General features: G+C 41.4%; 1 protein-coding gene across 1 annotated transcript in view; it reads right to left on the bottom strand.

Moving 5' to 3' along the window:
- Nucleotides 1-19,261, bottom strand: part of WWC2 (WW and C2 domain containing 2) — a 243,054-nt gene extending 223,793 nt beyond the window's left edge. The window contains exon 1 of the mRNA XM_088446944.1: nucleotides 18,919-19,261. Coding sequence (XP_088303070.1) covers nucleotides 18,919-19,046 — 128 coding nt within the window. The 5' untranslated portion in view covers nucleotides 19,047-19,261. The remainder of the gene's footprint in view (nucleotides 1-18,918) is intronic.
- Between the last annotated feature and the right edge of the window lie 320 nt (nucleotides 19,262-19,581).

The raw sequence follows: 19,581 nt of genomic DNA, 5'->3' as shown, positions 1-19,581 counted from the left end.
GTTTATGTCTAAATCATATTTCCTAGTGGCATTTTCTAGAGATCATTATGGTGTTTAATATCTTTACTGCTACTAAAAAAAGAAAATCCCATTTGTATTCGAAAATATAAACTTACTGAAGTTTATAACCTGGTACATTATTTCTTGTTCCATTTATTTTTTCAAACTATAAAAAAAAAAAAGAAAGAACAAATATAATAATCTCTCTATCAAGAATCATAAAGTAACAAACGAAAAATGTGGTTATGCAGACACGTGTCAGATACAGGAGAATTTCCCCTGTGAGAGAAGAATGAAGGATGCCATAAAAGTTATCCATATGTAAATATACGCTTAACAGCAATAAAAACCCAAAAGAGAATTAGACACTAAAAAAAATGTTATTAACGTAAAGCATCTCTGTTGTTTCAAACTGCAAGTACTGTTACGTTTACAACTATTACAACTATACTTCTTAAACACTTTATTTAATTGCAGGAAGGTTAAACAGACAATAAAAGCCTATCATCCTCATATTTATTTTGGCATGTTAATTCATTTATCTTATACCAGGAAAAAAAAGAGTTACAAACCTACAGCCTGGGAGAAGAATTGCTGCTGAAAGCATATTCCGTAACACAGCGAGAATAAACGGCTGTATGATGTTTTAAACCAAAAAAATGGAGTACATCATTTCATCCTTTGCCCAGTTTATATTTCCTTTTCAGAGTCAATATGAAATATACTTCCAAAGCTACTGTAGGTACACACCTTAGTGATGTACAAATGATCTGTCTGACTGCTCAATCATCTTTCAGTGCAAAAACTACTGCACACTTAGTCAATGATCATTCCGATCTATCCCTGTCCTCTGGCATCTTCCGCTCTTCCTTCAAACTGTCACGACCAGGGTTTCTCGGCATGGCGGTCGGCAGGTGATACCTGTGTGGACGCTATGGCGAGGGGTGTCTGGCGGTGGTGCTGGTGCCTGGCGAGGAGAATTGGCTGTGCGTGGTCCTGTGCGGGCATGTTGTCATTCTGGGCTGGTTAAGCCTGGCGATGCGTCCGTTCCGCTTCGGCATGGGCACTGCCATCTTGCCTCTGGCCATGTGACCTAATTGCCCTATCCTGGTGTGTCACGTGCTCTCTCTCTGACCTGTCACGGTAGAGCACTTGGTATTTAAGGGAGTTCAGAGCTTCCCTTCATTGCCAGTGCAACGTGTTTCTCAGCGGTAGCTGAGAGAGAGTTCCTGTGCTCGTACGCCAGTCTTTGGAATCCCTGCCTAAGCCTGCTTCACCTTGCCTGCTCCAACCCCACTGGATTCCCCTGCCTCCTCCATTTACCTCTCCCTTGCCTGAGTACCTGAGTCTCCTGTACCCTGCACCTTGCCTCCACTTGCATTACCTCTGGATATTATTTATTCAGCCTGCACTTCACTTCAACCTCACAAAACCCAGAATACTGGACTGTCTTCTGTCTGTCACTACCTGGACTTTTTCCCATTGCCTCACTACAGTTCCAAGAGCACCTTAGTACTATCTGGACTTTTGTGTTGCCATATTCATGTCTACTAAACCACTCATTAAAAGTTCCACACTTTCCTTTAAGTCTGCTTCAGTGTTTGCTCCTAATACCATCCCAGGTCCACAACAAAACCAGAACCTCACACAAACATGCTCTTGTGTCACCCAGTCTAAAATAATTCCAACCTTGACTCCTCTTTACTCTCTAACTCAATTTTGATTTCAGAATACTTGAGCGGCTTGTCTACAACCATCTCATCTGCTACAGATAGGACAAGCTACATCCTTGCCACTGGCACTGCAAATCGTGTCACGCATGGCACAAGACGCAAACCCGCGCCTCCATAGGAATCAATGGTGCAATCGCAGTGCGCGCCGTAGGTACGGGGAATCGCATGGAGCGATGCGTGCACACATTTGTGGCTCGATCAGCCACAAGGAATGCGGCCGGCGGTTCGATTCCCGGCAGCGCCTGGCTGACAAAAGCAGAGTTCCCGGCAGCGGAAGCCCGACAGCACTGGAAATCCCAATCGTCGCTAACGTAAGTATAAACTAACCTAACCCCCTAACCCTCCTTAGAGGGGCCTAACCCTAACCCCCCCCATTCCCGCTGCCTAAACCCAAGTCCGCCAGGGGGGGGCCTAACCCTAACCCTCCCTCCCCCTAGCCTAACCCTAACCCTCCCAGGGTGGGTGCCTAACCCTAACCCTCCCAGGGTGGGTGCCTAACCCTAACCCTCCCAGGGTGGGTGCCTAACCCTAAGTCCCCCCCGGCATTGGGGAAATGTCAGGCGTCTACATCTAGATGCCCGGCATTTCACCCTCGCCGGGATATGACAGTCGGGAAGCCGGCTGTCGGTATTAAGGCAGCCAGTTTCCCGATTGTATACCAGCCACAATGTAACTGGGCGCATCTATACCTCTCTGACAACTCTATCCTTCATCTTCTCCAATCTAGCTTTCTCCCCTCCACTCCACTGAAACTGCCATGGCCAAAGTCATCAATGATGTTTCTTTGCTAAATCATGGGGCCACTTCTCCTTCATCCTCCTGGACCTCTCTGTAGCCCTTAACACCATGGATCACCCTCTGCTGCTGCGCTCCCTCCATACTACTAGCCTCTCTGAAACAGTTCTCTTCTGGTTTCCCTCCTACATCACCAAACGCTCCATCTCTGCCTCTAATTCCATCCCCCCACCCCCATTCATCCTTCCAGTGGGCGTCTGTCAACGGCCCTCTTCTCTTTTCTTTGTATACTTACTCCCTGGGTGAACTAATCAGTTCCTTCGGCCTCTAGTACCACCTCTATGCCAACAACATTCAACTCTACCTCTCCTCTCCTGATCTCTCTTCCTCCCTCCTCTCAGGTGTCCAGTTGTGTCTCTGCTAGCTCCTCCTGGATGTCAATGCGCGTTCTCAAACTCAACATTGCCAAAACTGAACTCATTGTCTTCACTGACAACACCACCATCTTCTCTGTTCCCCAAGACCGCTGTCTGGGGGTCATTCTTTACTCCTCCTTCCTCTTTCACTCACCACATTCAATCTCTTGCCCAATCCGGTCATTTCCAGCTCCGCAACATCACTTGCATCAGACCCTACCATTCCCAAGATGCCACCTAAACTATCATGCACTCACTGATCATTTCTCGTTTCGACTACTGCAACCTTGACCTTACTGGCCTCCCCCACCTCACTCCTCTCCTATCTGTATTTAACGTTGCATCTAGACTTACCCTACACTGGCTCCCCCCTTCCCTACATAAATCTCTTCAAACTCCTCACTCACATATAAGGCCCTCTCTAACTCCACTGCTCCTACATCTCTAACCTCATCTTCCTACATTGGCCGACTCCAGTCGGCCAATGACCGTTATTTTTCCACCCCTCTAGTTACCACATCTCACTCCGAATCCAAGATGTATCCCGTGCTGCCCCCAATAATGGAATGCTCTCCCTCGTTCTGGGCACTGTAAATCCACTGCATAACTATGTTGCCACAAAGTTCACCTCACCCTCTTTCATCCTACATCTCCCCCACTCTTACTATCTGCCTTCAGATCTGTTGTGTCATCTGTTTGTCTCCTCGCCTCTTAATATGTAAGCTCCTGTGAGCAGGACCTACTGTCTCATCATTAACTACTCTTGCTCATCAGCTACACTCGTACACCACCTCTCTGCAAGGGACTCCACTTCATCTTTCCTTCATATCCTCTTGCAGTGGCTCTCAAGTTGTTAGTTGCGCCCTAACCTGTGGGTATAGGATTCAGCATGTAACAAAAATTCCCCTTGCCCCACTGGCATCAGTAGCTAATGTTGAGAGTTGTAGTGTTGTTAATTGTATACTGTATTGATCATTGTATTGTACTGTGCTACCATGTGCTGTCTTGGCATTTTCTCTCTGTACAAACCATATATGGCATCCTATAAATAAAGCATATTAAATAATAATAACAACAACAATAAAATAGAACAGATTAAATGATAACACCTTATTTGCTGCTATTGAAATCGGCTCATGCAATGTCGTGCATGCAGCCCTGATCAAATTATCAGATCCATACGATCACACAAATGTTTTTTTAAATGAGATCATTGGGAAAACCATTAAGTGGGCAGGCTCAGACTGGGTCTGTCCTGCATTACAGCATTCACTGTATTTTGGATCTAGTAACAGAGGCTGCGTCACCAGTTACTTTTTGGTAATTCTTTATTATATCAGTAAGAAGCAGACAGAAATGTAGCCGTTGGTTCCATAGAAAGCCATTGTCATTAAGCTTGAATTTGTATCATTGTGGCTTGGTCTAACTACTGTTTAGGGAGCTGCCAAGTGCTTCTCACACCACCCAATGCGGTGAAGCTGTGCCCCAATTATGTATGGTCACATCTCCAACACTCTAACGGGGCCCCAAAATTACTCTGTGCACTGTAGTGACGATTTCTACTATCAATTAGGAGCCTGGGACGTGTCCACAGGAAATCGAGTGGGGCCAACATATTTTTGGGAGCTAGTACTAGGTGATTGTATGAGGGACTGTTTCTTCAATGTGTAATGAAAGAGGCACTTGATTTCATATATGGACAGAAGTGAGAAAGATATTTTACCAAATGTGCTAAGAGGGTACATTTTACATATTATGGCAACAGGCAGGGATTTTTATTCTTCTTCTTTTAGATGAGGAAGGGAGGCAGGAATACATTTTGATAGGTTTTAGTAATGAATAGGGCAAAATAAACAGGCACAGATGCAATCCACAAATAATGATCCCATGTGACCGAACGGCCCATCAATGTGCCTAATATCTTAGCAGTCACAATGCATAGGCAAAACTGGCAACCACAGGCAATTTTACCACGTGACCCTTTACCATATTCCAAAATATTACGTAGACAGTGATAAACTGCACTAGGTATTGGTTTAAAAATTGTTAATATTCTTAAGATAGTGTAAGTCTTTGCATCTTTATTTTCTATCAAATGTCAATAGCAAAACATACTAACTTTAGAGTAACTCCCAACAGCAAAAACAAATAAAAATATAAGAAAATTTCTGCTTTGCTATAAAATTGTACCTACACAAAATAAATGTGCCCCCCTCCCTCCAGAGATTTATGCATTCAGGGCATTAACAACTAATTATTGATCATCATCTAATGTTGGAACACACCCTCATTCAGGGGGAGATGTACTAAGCCTTGGAGAGAGAGAAAGTGGATAGAGATAAAGTACCAACCAATCAGCTCCTAACTACGATTTTGTAAACACAGCCTGTAACATGTCAGTTAGGAGCTGATTGGTTGGTACTTTATCTCTCTCTGCTTTATCACAGTCAAAGGCTTAGTACATCTCCCCCTTCATGTCTAAAGCATCCAAAATGTATTATCTTCTGTTAAGAAGATGTAGTCTCATTAATGAGCCTGATTATTGAGAGGGTTGGTAAGGTCACAGGTGGAAACAGAGTTCAACTACAATAGTGTTACCATAAAGCACATCCATGTTGTGCGGACAATGTAAGATAACACAGTATACATCTATATATGCAATTTATCACACACAAGTATACTTCCTCATATAAATAATAAAAATTACAGGCTGAAAGTTTACTAAAGCATTTACAAGAAGCAATAAAATTGACTTATAAAAGCCACTTTCACATCCCATTTAGTAATATTTCTGTATACATGAGATCATTCAACAATCAGGAGTAAGTACATTTTGGCATTACACTTGTCTTATTCTTTCATAAACAACTGTAGAACTTGGCTGTATGTGTGAGACTGTATTACTGTGATTTACTGCTAAAAGAGGGAAAGGCGGTTTCTTTAGACAAAGATGCTCGTTTCTTTCGAAAACCTTAAAATAGTTCAACAAAAACAATATGATATATAATTCTGCAATTCAGTTGTTTAGGGACACCTTAAATTGTGTTTTTTGGATATTATTTAATTAAAAGAATTACCTATCAGAATTTTTGTGACCATCTGTAATATGTATTACACAGGGGCGGAACTGCAGGAGACAATGGAGGTGGTCACCTCCGGGCATCAGCCCTGAAGGGGGAACCTCTCCTCCATTATTCCAGCGGCTGCCCCCGCACTTTGCCCCTGCAGCGAGGGACGGACAGGCCTGCTGGGCACAGCGCAGTTGTTTGCCAGGTAGTCAGCTGTTGACTGACCCAGCGGCTGTAGACACTGGGAGCCATCATTGTGCTTGCATCAGAACGAAGCACCACCGATTACATTTTCCGAGAATCAGCAGTTCTCCTCTGGGAGGAGCCAAGGAACATATGAAACTGTGTAAAATAAAAGCCAAGTATGCAAGGTGAGTTACATGGCGGGCATTGCGACACTATCTGCATTACTTGGCGGGCACTGCGACGCTCTCTGCATTACATGGCAGGCACTGATGGTCTCTGTATTATAGGACAGGAACTGCGATGCCCTCTGCAATATATGGTGGTAACTACGATGTTCTCTGCATTATATTGTGGTCATTAGAATACTCTCCGTATTGTATGGTGGTCACAAAAATGTTTTCAGTGGTGTATGGCAGTCATTAAAATGCGCACAGGGGCAGAACTATGGGAGACAATGGAGCCCCTGCCGGCGGACTCCAGCACTGAAGGGGCACTTCCTTCATTGCCCACAATATATTCACCCCACTTAGGGCTGTAGCACCAGCTGAGTCTGGGGGCCAGATCTTTGGTGGCTCAACTTCCCAGCATGAGATGCAGTCGGCAGTAGACTGGGCATTTTGTGATTTGTAGTCCCACCATGATGGCAGTCTTACAGTATCTTGATTTAAACTCCTCAAAGCCACCAGATCAGGTGGTTTTCCCCTCCATCAGGGGTATCAGGAGGGCTCCCCACCCCTCATCAGGTGGTTTTCCCTCCACCAGGAGGACTCTGAGCCTCATGCCAATTGCACCATACAGGTCACTATCTTATCTGTGACGAATACATACAGATGTGCCCATATACATCTATCCTCCAAGTAAAAAATTATGCGTGGGCGCAGAATGACTCGGTAGTGCCAAGCATCTTTTCCCTTCAAATGCGTCTTACTCATACAGCAATGTGAATAGGACAGACAAGCAGCTCCTGCTGATTAAAATGATATACGGCAGGCATATATTCTATGTGCAACTGTGGGTGTATCTGCATGCGAAATGCTACGTTACACTGTCAGCGGCTGTGATGGGAGGGGCACCAAATTATAACTTGCCTCCGGGCATCTGGGACAAATTTACACCATTGTCTCCGTATAGTCTGGCGGTCACGAATATCGCAGATGGAATGAGCAATTTTTACACTACTGCACATGCATATTTTTCTGAGATATCACTCTGCGCATGCGTGAAAATAGTAATTAAAAATTGAATGGATCTGCATCATTAGATGAACGCGAGCGGTAACAGGTTAGCAGGAAATGGGCTGTAACTGGTTGGGGACTGTTGATTTGCATGATATAAATCATTTTCATAGGGATGTTAAGTGCAAGTCGTTCATTTTATGAAGTTGAAGAGTTGGCATGGGGGGGCTAACATCTTTCTTGCCTGTGGGCGACTGGGAGGAAGTTGATTATAATAATACGTTTTCAGAATATCGAGCAACAATCAGCATTCTCATCACTACATAAGGTAAAAGGATACCTGTGTTTTAAAAGTATGCCTACCTAGTAAAGAGTTTGTTTTTAGACCCGAAATTATATCAGTGAGGAACTGAGTGCACCCGATTTGAAACAGATTCCTATTTCTTCTATAATTTCGGTATGTATATTTGAATCAGTGGGTAGCACCAACATTATACTTATAGGTATAAAATGTGTCCTATAGGTTATTATTACATGTAATATTCCTCTTAATTTAATCAACTTGATGCAGGATTATCATCCTTTATTCATATGGGATGACGTTATGCCACTGGAATTAAACACACTCATGTCCTTTCTTGTATTTTTGCATATTTTCAACACTTAATTGTTCCAGATCATCAAAAACAACTGAATATAAGACAGGCAATCGGAGTAAAAGCATAATACTGTTTTTAAATTATCATTTAATTTATTAAAAATAAAAAAGCTATCCAACACCTCCCTGCCCTGTGTGAAATAGCAATTGCACCCTTAATTACTCTTTCAAACAATGAACCAAAATAAAATTGATAAATCAAGTTCAAATAGACTAGACACAATCAGGCTTGATTACTGCCAACCCTGTTGAACCTAAACATCACTTAAATAAAACTGAAGCAACAAGCAGCACAGTATGCTGCAATCAAAAGAAATTCCAAAAAAAAAAGAGAAAGAAAGTTATTTAAATCAGTCTGGAAAGTGGTACAAATCCATTTCTAAGGCCCTGGTCCTCCAACGAACCAGAGGGAGAACCATTATCTCTTAATGGAGAAACCTTGGAACAGTGGTGAATCTTCCCAGGAGTGGCTAAATTCCTCCAAGAGAACATCAATGACTTGTCAAGGAAGCCACAAAAGAACCCAGATGAACATCTAATGCTGGGCACACACTGGCAGATATATTGACCTATCAATTGATCGGCCAGTGTGTACCAGCCATATGTCTGAACGACGTTGTTCATGGACTTATCGCGTCGGCTGTACTGCACAGCCGATGGCAGATATATCTGCTCATCATGCCATGTGTATGAATGGTCAGCCGACCGCCTGTACACTTGAAGCAGAGGCCGCGGGGAGGGGTGCATGATGTTTAGTTGATTTGCAGATATATCTGTTAGGTGTGTACCCAGCTTTAGGAACTGTATGCCTCACTCACCATAAGACCCAGGGCAAAAATTTTAACCATGGGAGGCGAAAACCACTGCTATCCAAGAGAAACAAAGGCTTGTCTCACATTTGCCAAAAACCAAAAAATTTGGATAACCCCCAAACTTTTCAGACTAATATTCCGTGAAAGACATGGGTCCTGTTTCATCTGGCATAAAGCTAACATAACATTCCACATCATATCCACAGTCAGACACGGTGGTAGTGTGACGGTTTGGAGATGCTTTAGGAGCTTGGTGACTTGCAATAATTGATAGAATCATGGATTCTACTCTCTATCAGAAAATCTGAGGGAAAACGTCTGGTCATCAGCCCATAATCTGCAGCACAATTATCTTATGCCGCAAGACAACTATCGGAAGCACAAGAGCAAGTTGCTCAAAAGAAACAAAATTAAGATTTTGGCGTGGCCTAGTCAAAGTCCTCACTTGAATCCATTTGAGATGCTGTGACAGGACCTTAAACGGGCAGTTTGTGCTTAATAACCCTCTAATGTGGCTTTTTAAAGCAGTTCTGCAAAGAAGAGGAGATCCAAAATTACTACACAGCAATGTGAAAGTCTGATCCCCAGTTATTGGTAGGGTTTGGTTGCGGTTATTGCTAATGATGGCACTGCCAGTTAAGTTTAGGGGGAAATTCATTTTTCACATTGGTGTTATAGTTGGTAGATAACATTTTAATTTCAATAAATTAAATCATCATTTAAAAACTGTAATTTGTGTTTACTCAGTAAATGCATCTGGAAGATTACCACTATTGTAGGCATTATCTTCCAAACACCATAAAAGTCCCCTGTGATGCCAAAAGTGATCAAGATGATTAGCCGGGATGGGTACAGGATGCCGGCACTCGGGATCCCAGCGGTCAGACTCCCAATGCCGACATCCCGACAAGGTTAGAATTCTGACACTTGTTGGTCAGTATTCTAACCCTCCCCCTCTCCCTACCCTAACCTTCTCTGGTGCCTGACCCTAACCTCCCCCCCCTAGTGTCTAAACCTAACCTCCCCCTCCCCGCACCCTAAACCTAACCCTCCCCCCTTAGTGCCTAACCCCCCCTCCCCACTACCTTTGGGATTCTGGCAGTCGGGATGCCAGCGCCGGATTCCCGACACTTGCCAGAATTCCTGCGCTGGCATCCCGAATGCCGGAATGCCCACTTCTGAGCGCAGGAATCCCCACGGACTGCATCTCACTTAGCCCACCTGCTAAAACACCCAATCTCATCCCAAACTGGACTGTGATCCTGTATGGCTGTGTTTTAGGATGTTGCAGGTGTGGCTAATCCTAGGCTAGGTGCACACAGTCTCTTAATGTGTCTTTCCTCTATTTTTATCAAGAGAAAGATGAGACAGATGCTTGTATATAGGTCATGGATTGCTATGTGAAGACCAATGTATATGGCTGATTTGTCAAAACAGATAACAAAACAAGACACTAAGGCCCGTATTCAATGAACGAAAAGTCCATGCGGGACTTTTCGCTCCACATTGGAGCTTTTTTGGGAATAAAGTAAAGGGTGTGTGCCCGCTTTATCCTCGTATTCAATTTAAAATGACCGAAAACAGGACCCAGCGAATTGGGATCTACGAAAAAAAAACAGGAATTTTCGGGAAATAATTGTAGGACCCCCATAAAGACATGGGGAATCACTATGGGTACCGCCGTTTTTGCCTGCAGAAGAAAGTCAGGTTTTTAAATAGCCAGATGTTTTTTTCCCCCGACATTGAAGAAGTGATGCAGACGAGCACTTTTTTTTTCGTTTTTTTTAAGTGGTCCCATCAAATTTGGGGTACATGAAAATGGGTACTAGCATATTTTTAAGACCCTAAAGTAAGTTTTTAAACATTTTGCAAAAATGCACATGCCGCTAATAGCCTATTCTAGAAAACACCTGCCACATACTTGCAGAATAGCCCTGAACTTATTTCCCTATTTTTAAACACTGTTTCCCCCTTTTTTTTTTTTTTTTTTTCATTCCAAATTTTTAATTCATTTTTTTGGGGGTGTCCCTATTTTTTTTTTTACTTTTATTTTTAAATGTCATTCCCAGGGGTGCAGGCTTTTTTTTTTTTTAAGCCTGCACCCCATAACCCCAATTCTGTACGTTTTTTCACCATGTAAAACATGGTGAAAAGTTATCCCCATTTTTTTCTTCAAAGACTTTTCGAACCTGCGAAAAGTCTTTGAAATTGAAAACGGGGATAATTGAAATAGGCGAAAATGACACAGATTCCGACTTTTCGCAGCCTAATTGAATATCCCCCATAGAGATGAATAATACACTGCTATGTTTTGCACAGCCTTATTCAATTAATACCCTATAAGTGGTTTTCCTCCTCCAACATCAGTCACAAAGGGAAGACAAATTTAGACACCTGTGTGTGCAGACCTGAAGAATATAGAATCTGTGCTCTTGATGTGAGGACTGCTACAAAATGTGGAGTAAGTAAGGACAAGACGGAGAAGCTAAACCAGTTCACCTGTCAGGGCTTACATAGACAGGTTCCTATGCTCATGTTAGCTTGATGCAGAACTAGTGTTTCTAACCCAACTGTCACAAAAGTAATAATATAACCCCTAACAAGCCAGTAAACACATTTATGTAACCAATGTAAAGGCCCCCATACATCAGCAATTGATTGTGGCAATCAATAGATAACTGTATAAAAATAATCTGCAATGTATGGGCTTCACAGATCGCAGATGGCAACCAAAAAGTGATTGGAATTGGTAAATCAGGTTGTCCAACATGTTGGATTTCACAGTTTGATTGGGGCTGTAGATTGCTATTGTATGGCCATGATCAGCAGATTTGCAGACCGTTACTAGTAAAATTATGGGCCTTTCAAGATTGGCAGATTTGTGTTTGCTGCAATCGATCTGCAAATCACTGAAAAAGATCTGTAATGTATGGGCGCAGATTGCTAGATTGGGAAATCCTAAAATCGGGCAATAATTCTTCAAATTGTTCAATTGTGGTTTTCAGATTGCTGATGTATGGGGGCCTTTACTTGGAACATCAGAGTCATTGCTCACCTTCCAACACTTATGTAAAGGTTTTTGGGTTTTTTCTCTTAATTTTATTTGGGGAATTTATTGATGAAATCAGTAGCTGTCTGCAGTAGTAAGAGAGCAAAGGCCCCCATACATCAGCAATCTGAAAACCACAATTGAACAATTTGAAGATTTATTGCCCGATCTTAGGAATTCCCAATCGAGCAATCTGCGCCCATACATTACAGATCTTTTTCAGTGATTTGCAGATCGATTGCAGAAAACACAGATCGGACAATCTTGAAAGGCCCATCAATTTACTGGTAACGGTCTGCAAATCTGCTGATCATGGCCATACACTAGCAATCTACAACCCCAATCGATCTGTGAAATCCAACATGTTGGACAATCAGATTTAACAATTCCAATCACTTTTTGGTTGCAATTTGCGATCTGTGAAGCCCATACATTGCAGATTTTTATACACAATCGATTGCAAATTGCACGATTGCTGCAATCCATCTCTGATGTATGGGGGCCTTAACTCTGGTTTCACTCACAGGGAGCACAAATAGTGACAACAAAGGAAGTTACTAGTAATACTGTAATTACACTTCATTAGCACAAAGCAAAGACAAAAGTAAACAACACTGAGAATACAGACACTAATTGCATCCACCAACAAACAATGCAGATGACTACATAAGCCCATTCCCCAGTAATACAAAGTTCAGTAACATTGATAATGAGACAATAATTTCTAATGCATTCAACGCGTTTAATTACATGACATGAATACATTTCAAAAATTAAATACACCCTTTAAATGTGAGCATTATTTAATGAAAAAAACAACCACCATTCCGCAATTATTTAAAAGAAAAAAAGAAAAAGAAAATAACTGTCCAGCCAACATAGTGTCAGGGTTTCCTTCATGTTGCAAAATTAGATATTTGAAAATGTTTGGTATGTAACCATTAGTTTGTGAAATAACAATTACAAATCTGACAGCTAAAGCGTTACCATGAGTGCATATGGAGTGGCAGGTCAGATAAGCAAAGTTATGCGATTTCGCTCTTCGGTATGTACACATGGGCACTTGCACTAAAGCTGCTGGCCACTTACTTGGAGAAGTGTGCATATAGTGTGTTTAGACATTGAATTTTACAACCATTCAACCTGCAGAGAGCTCAGCAAAGATGATAGAGGCTGAAAATTACACAAAACAACACAAATGTGTTCTAACATCATTCACATCAGTCTATCAATAGATTTTTATTCGGTTAATTTACTATTGAATTATGCTTTCAGATCAAGAGGGAATGCAATGCCTTGGCTTAGCTCCTTACAGTAGCTCCTGAAATCAATCACAATGGCCTATGAGATAAAATTTTAGTGAAATCAGGATTAGAATTTAACCAAACCTTGTTAAAAATAAAAACTTTTAGGATTTAAGCAAATTCAGTCCCAATTCCTAGAATTGCCGCATCCCTTCTCCGGCCTATGCAGAGTTTTGTGCGAGAGAGCGTGAGCGATCCATGTAAACGGTGGTAGACACATGTAAAAGATATGACCGTTTGGCCTGACAGGACACAACCAACACGGTACAGTTAAAGCTTAGGTGGATGATGAACACATATGTGGTAAGATGTAGCCGTCATACAGTTGTTCTGCATTATGTACTAAAAATAGCTGTTTTCTTGTTTTGCTCATTTGTAAGGGGCTGCGGATCCCATATGACACCATAAAAATAAAAGGAGAATAATAATAATCCAGACCAGAGGTCTTTTTTAGCTAGGGTTCCCAGGTAAGGGGCCCACCTGGTTTTTAATTTAAACTAATTACCGTTTTAAATGTAGTTACTATATCGCCAGATTAGCACTGGCTGCCACAAATCGTGGGCTACTACATTTGTCCCTGTGCCTTTAATATTGGACACATGAATTACAGAGGTTCTGTGGTACATTAAAGCAAGGTGAAATGCAAACTTGAAGTCAGCTGACCACAGAACATATATAATTCATGTGTCCCTCATTAAAGGGATAATTTGTTAACCCTAATTTTTGGCCCATGTATGCTGCGATTTGATAAAAGATCACCCAATGAACTAGAGGAATCATAATGTGTATAGACACAATTACACACAGTTTCTAGAACAACTTAAGGCACACATCCACTAGAAGACCTCAAAACGACTGCACGATTACGATATTGTAATCGTGCAGTCGATTCACAGTCTGGTGCTGTGCCTACATTGAACGATCAGTTGTTCAGTGTAGGCACATTAATCATCCCCTAACACGCTCAACCTGACGTTATAGTCAGGTTGTTCAGCATGTTTGGCCGATGATAGATGTCCAAAACGACCAGCTGGAGCGTGCATCGCTGGTCATTTTAGTGAACGATTTGCGAACGATTGAACAATAACGATATCGTTATCATTCAATCGCTCATTTTAATCGTGTAGTGGATGTGTGCCTTAAGGGGATGATTGATGTGCCTACACTGATCGTCTGAACGTTCAGAGTAGGCACAGCACAGACTGTGAAACAACTGCATGATTACAATGTTGCAATCGTGCAGTTGTTTCACAATCTGCTAGTGGATACGCATCATTAGTATAGATTTCCTTAATTTCCCACGACTAGAGATTACATAATTTGTAACCATTAAAACAAATATTCTACCTCATTCTGCATTTGGCCTTAAGTATTCCCAATCCTTGCCCAACCCCAGATCAAAATAAATTAACCAATGTTGTCCAGGCTCTATTCATAAAGTCCAGGAAATGCGGGTTTACAAATGCAGTGTAACATGGCACAGCGAAAGCAGAACTAAAAAACTGTATCACCAGAATGTCGCCGCTATTTTATATGGCCTTCAGGTCATGAGGTCACTAGTCCATACATATCAACTATATCTGGAAATGGTCAAACTGCACAATGTTGTGGAATATGTCTGGTATTCAAGTCTAATAATAGGGAGCAACAAGAAATTTTAAAACCTTTATTGTTTCTATAATGGATTTAGTAGGCCGTAGAATTGTTTAAAACCAAATAAGAAATACATATTCTTGCAAGGGCCAGAACACAGTCAGTACAGTATATGCAACACTTGAGCAATCTCAAAGTGCACTGTGAGGTTACCAGTACTACAGAGCACATTCCTGCACCAGGTATGTCACTGCCTGGCTGACACATTGCTATCCATTCTACATCACCACAACATAAAGGCAGCAGTTTGTTTATCCTGTTGTGTCACATACATGAAAATACTCCTCCCAGGACTTTGTGTTTTAGCTGTAACCTGTACAACACGCACACAAAGCAAATGACTCTATATTTACCATCTACAGTATCTATTAAAGAATGTCAGTGATTATATAACTTTTATTTTTGCTTACAGAGAAATTGCTACTCAAGGTATCAGTTGTAAACATTATGTGCAAATTGCTCTTAAAGTTTGACTGAAAATAAACCAATGTGTAGCCGTAACCTGACAAGCTAGTTTTAGAAGGTAGATGGGTGCTAGCCTATTATACCCAATTACTGCACCGTTACATAATTCACTCCAAACTTACATTTATTCTCTTTCTTTACTCAAACAAATATATCAGCCCCAAGTCAACATTGCCGTGTGACTGGATCATATAGCCTTCAGAAACTTTTTTTCCCACTGCAATCTGATTGGATCAGTTACCTTGAAAAGTAGGGAAAAGTCTATATTTTATGGTAAAAATCACCCAATGAATATGCTATTGGAGGCGTAAAAAGCATAATTTGGCCAATAAAGGACATGTCATTTTTTCAGGTGATTTTCTGTAAAAGCTCAAAAAAAAAATGTGAATTATGTGAGACATGTATTTTGAGGTATTATACAGATGGGGAAATTAACTTTTGAACTTGCATATGGCACTCAAAAGTGTTTTTCATAATATTTTTTAAACTTGCTTAAGAACAATTAAAAAAACACATTATAGCCCTTTCTTTGTACCCGCAATAATCTAGAAGCTCTAATTTGGTGAAAAACTATTGCTTACTTTCATTTTTTTCATTGTTAATTATTATTTTATTTTTTTAGAATCATCTGTTTTACAATTTTTAAGAACCTTAAATACTTTGTTTATGGGCAATAATAGCCTTCTTTACTGTTATCTAATCTAATTTCCCACTTCTTTGGTGTCCAGAGTGATTTCCCCACTTTTCCATGCACTTCCCCCAGGTCTAGCACTGTAGAATTACATTTGCATTAATCTTACAGTCTATTTTCCAACTGAGTAACAAGGGTCACGGGAGTGCGCATGCTGAAAATAGCCCTCAAATTGTGTGGTAAGTTGACCCATGCTAATATCTCAGCTTAACTGAAGTGGCCCCTATAACTTTGAAAACTGGGCCTTTTTACCTATTTGTTTTTCTGTTAAAACCAAGGGGCCTATTAATCAAACTTTTGTTTTTTTCTTCATTTTTCAGTTTTATGAATTGTTGCTATATACTAATAGCCTGATGTCTGTTCCATAATGTAAAGCAATTTGGCGTAAGCTGGGGATATAAACAAAGGTTAATAGTAAATACAAACTTTTTCTGCTATATGATGTCTCTATATATAGGAAATAAAAGTACTGCCAAGAAAATAACATGTGCATCTAGTCAGACATTATTTGTAGCGCTGACGAAGTAATATTTAAAAAAAACAAAAACAAACATTTGTATCACTTTCAGTGTTAAGAATGCACAAAACTCAAAAAAGGGGTTACCATCCCTCAACAAACACTTGGGGGATGATTTACTAAGCATCGTTTGTGAAAACCGCAGATCATAAACACCAATAGACATAAATGCATTACAAGCATGGTTTAGGATTCATTCCTATTGTCATTTTAAAACGATTGGTCAAATCCGCAGATGGTCTGAATCTTTGACAAATCAGGCATTAGTATATATTACTAAGTGGCGGCTTTTGCAAGCCAGCGATCCTCGGCGGTTATCTTGAAATGTAAAACCGCAACAATAATGAATGCAAAACATGCCTGGTTATTCATTTTAAAATAATTGCCATTTTAAATTTTGGGGTCAAAACTGATGAGAATCGTCGGCTTATAAAAGCTGTGCATAGTAAATCTAACCTCAAGGATTGGACTGCACGAAAATATGACTTGTTTTTACATCCAACTATGTATCCAGGTCAAAACTGAAGAAGTGACAATGCTAATCTTCCGTTGTGTTTGTAAGAAATCAGAGGTATTTAGAATTCCCGCAAACTCAAGACTACAGGTAAAAGGAAGAAGTTTCTGCATCACCTGATGACTGAGCGTTGGGGTTTCCATGCCCAACTTTGCCATAATGGAGCACTGAGTATTTCACCATCTGCAAAGGAGCATGTCACTGTCTACTCCTGTCTTAAGTATATTTCCTCCATTTTGACTTTATTTGGTTTCACTATGACATTTACACACCTACAGTGCACTGTAACATGTAAGTATGCCAGGAATCAGTCTATTCATTGCTCAACTATTTTGCAGGCAATTATAACTTCTGTGTGTCCCAGATACCAAGGATAGTCACAGAATTTGACACCCAAAATTGTTTAACCTGATATGCTTATTACATTATAGTTCACGCAGAAGATAAGTCAGTGATGCTAGCAGCAGCAGGTCAATGGGAAAACATGGCGTAACTGCAGGTTAAAAGTCGGCTTGACATTCTATCCATAATTACAAGATTTATGGTGGGTTAGTTGATAAACATTATAACTTCATGGTAAAAGCCCTCTGTAACTGGACATGAACAAAAAAATCATGTAGGCTTTTGTTTGTTTATTTAAAATAAACAGAAATAAGTTTACAGACAATGCATTTCATTTATTGTTCCTTGTCTAGTGAGAAATGACTCCGATGTTTTCATCTTTAGAGGAAGACCATAGTCGCCTGGAACATATTTTTTTAAGAAACAGCCATGCGACCTAGGGGTCTATTTACTAAGCAGTGTTAGGAGAAGTGAAAAGTGAAGAGTTAAAATTGATAAGGTGCCAGCCAATCAGCTCCCAACTGTCATTTTTCAAACACAGCCTGTGAGATGGCAGTTAGAAGCTGATTGGCTGGCACCTTATAACTTTTCACTTCTCCTAACACTGCTTAGTGAATAGACCCCCCCAAGTCTGACTAGGCCACAGTACAGTTTAACAGAGAAGATTATTTATCAAGCCTCTCAAAAATAAGTTTTGAGTTTAGTAAACTAAACCAAGTAACTGCTGACACATTTTAGATTGGGAACTATAAACTGATGTCCAAACCTTTACAAAGCTTTCCTTAGCACACAACTATTAACAAATACCAAGCTCAGGGAAACCAAATAAATAAGTGAAATGTTTCCACCTGAAAGCTATTGGAGCAATGAGGAATCTGGTGACACTGGTATTCGTACTTGAAGTGACAAACACATAGCTGACATTTATAGCCCACAATGCTGCAGGGCCCACATGTAACTACTATGTACACACTAAATATTCGGTTATAATCCCTCAGATGCCTCAGGGTGCAGCAATGCCCATGGCAGCAAATCTGCCATTTTATTCTGAGCGCACTGCACAGTAGCATGATACTCTTATAGGGAGGTACTGGAGCACAACAACAAAAAGAAAAGCAATATTAACAAGTCAGAAAGTAAATGGTAACACAAGTGAGTAGGTGGTGTGGGAAAATGGTTCATCCCCCTCCCCATCAGGAGTATAAGCTGCTCTATGTTGCCTCACCACATTTTTCTCTTCCCCTCACAGAGCCCAACATTCCTGAGTTGGCTCCTCCTCATTGCATTACCCAAAGTGACTGCTGCATACATGCCTCCCCTTCCCTACCACCTCCCCCTGCCCTGCCTGTCTTTCTTCCCCAACTCCCTCCCCCTCCTCCAGGCTCAGTGATACAACATAACCGTACAACTCTCCAACAGCTGCTACATTGTATATGTCTCCTCTGCCTCTCTTTGTACGGTGGCAGCACCACCACCATTCTCCCACTATATAATGCAATCACAAGGGCCACTGCCGGGAAGAGAGCCATCAAGCATTCTTTTATTAAGTGGGTGGGGGTGCAGAATGCAATGGGACACTTTTGGGGTCATGTCATCATACCTGTCCCTGGGGTCGATCCAGCTGGTCTGCCTGGTGTTGTGATCAATATAAAAGACCTTCCCGTCGTAATCTCTCGCTTCTTCCCAGCCATCCGGTAAAGGCAGCTGCCCATTCCCTTTCCTAGGCATGATCAGCCTCTGCAAACTCCTCCATAAGTACAGAAAGAGGTTGGAGGGGAGTCACTATGGGGGTATTTGGAATTAGGAGGAAGCCTGCCCCCTACACCCCAGAAATGCAGCTCCCTAGTGTAATGTAGAGAGGAAACCCCTCATCTTGCAATCCAGCATGTCGGGCTGTGCCTCCTGTAGCATGAGGAGGGGGACTGGCAGCAGCAAGGAGCCGTCTGGATTAGGATCCGGGGAAGCCAATAACCTCGGCCTGTTCCCAGCCACAAACACATTAGCATGAGATTAGCATCCGTCTCATTTGCATGCACATTCCACACTCCTGCATTCCTCAGCCTTAACCCGCTGTGTGCTGCTGCTGAGCTCACAGCACCAGGGAAGGGCTGCCACTAGTATACCGACACTCACTGTGCTGCTGCTGCTCCGGCCAATATGGACTTTGGCAACTTCACTGTAGTTTTAACCGGCATTTCGCTAGCGCTCGTATTTTTTTTACACTAAATATATACTGTAAGAATAGGTTTCTCTTTATTCATTC

Source organism: Taudactylus pleione, unplaced genomic scaffold (genome assembly GCF_031769625.1).
Source record: "Taudactylus pleione unplaced genomic scaffold, aTauple2 ptg000408l, whole genome shotgun sequence".
Lineage (NCBI taxonomy): Eukaryota > Metazoa > Chordata > Amphibia > Anura > Myobatrachidae > Taudactylus > Taudactylus pleione.
Note: the sequence above shows the minus strand (reverse complement) of the source record. Positions and strands in the feature narration are given on the sequence as shown.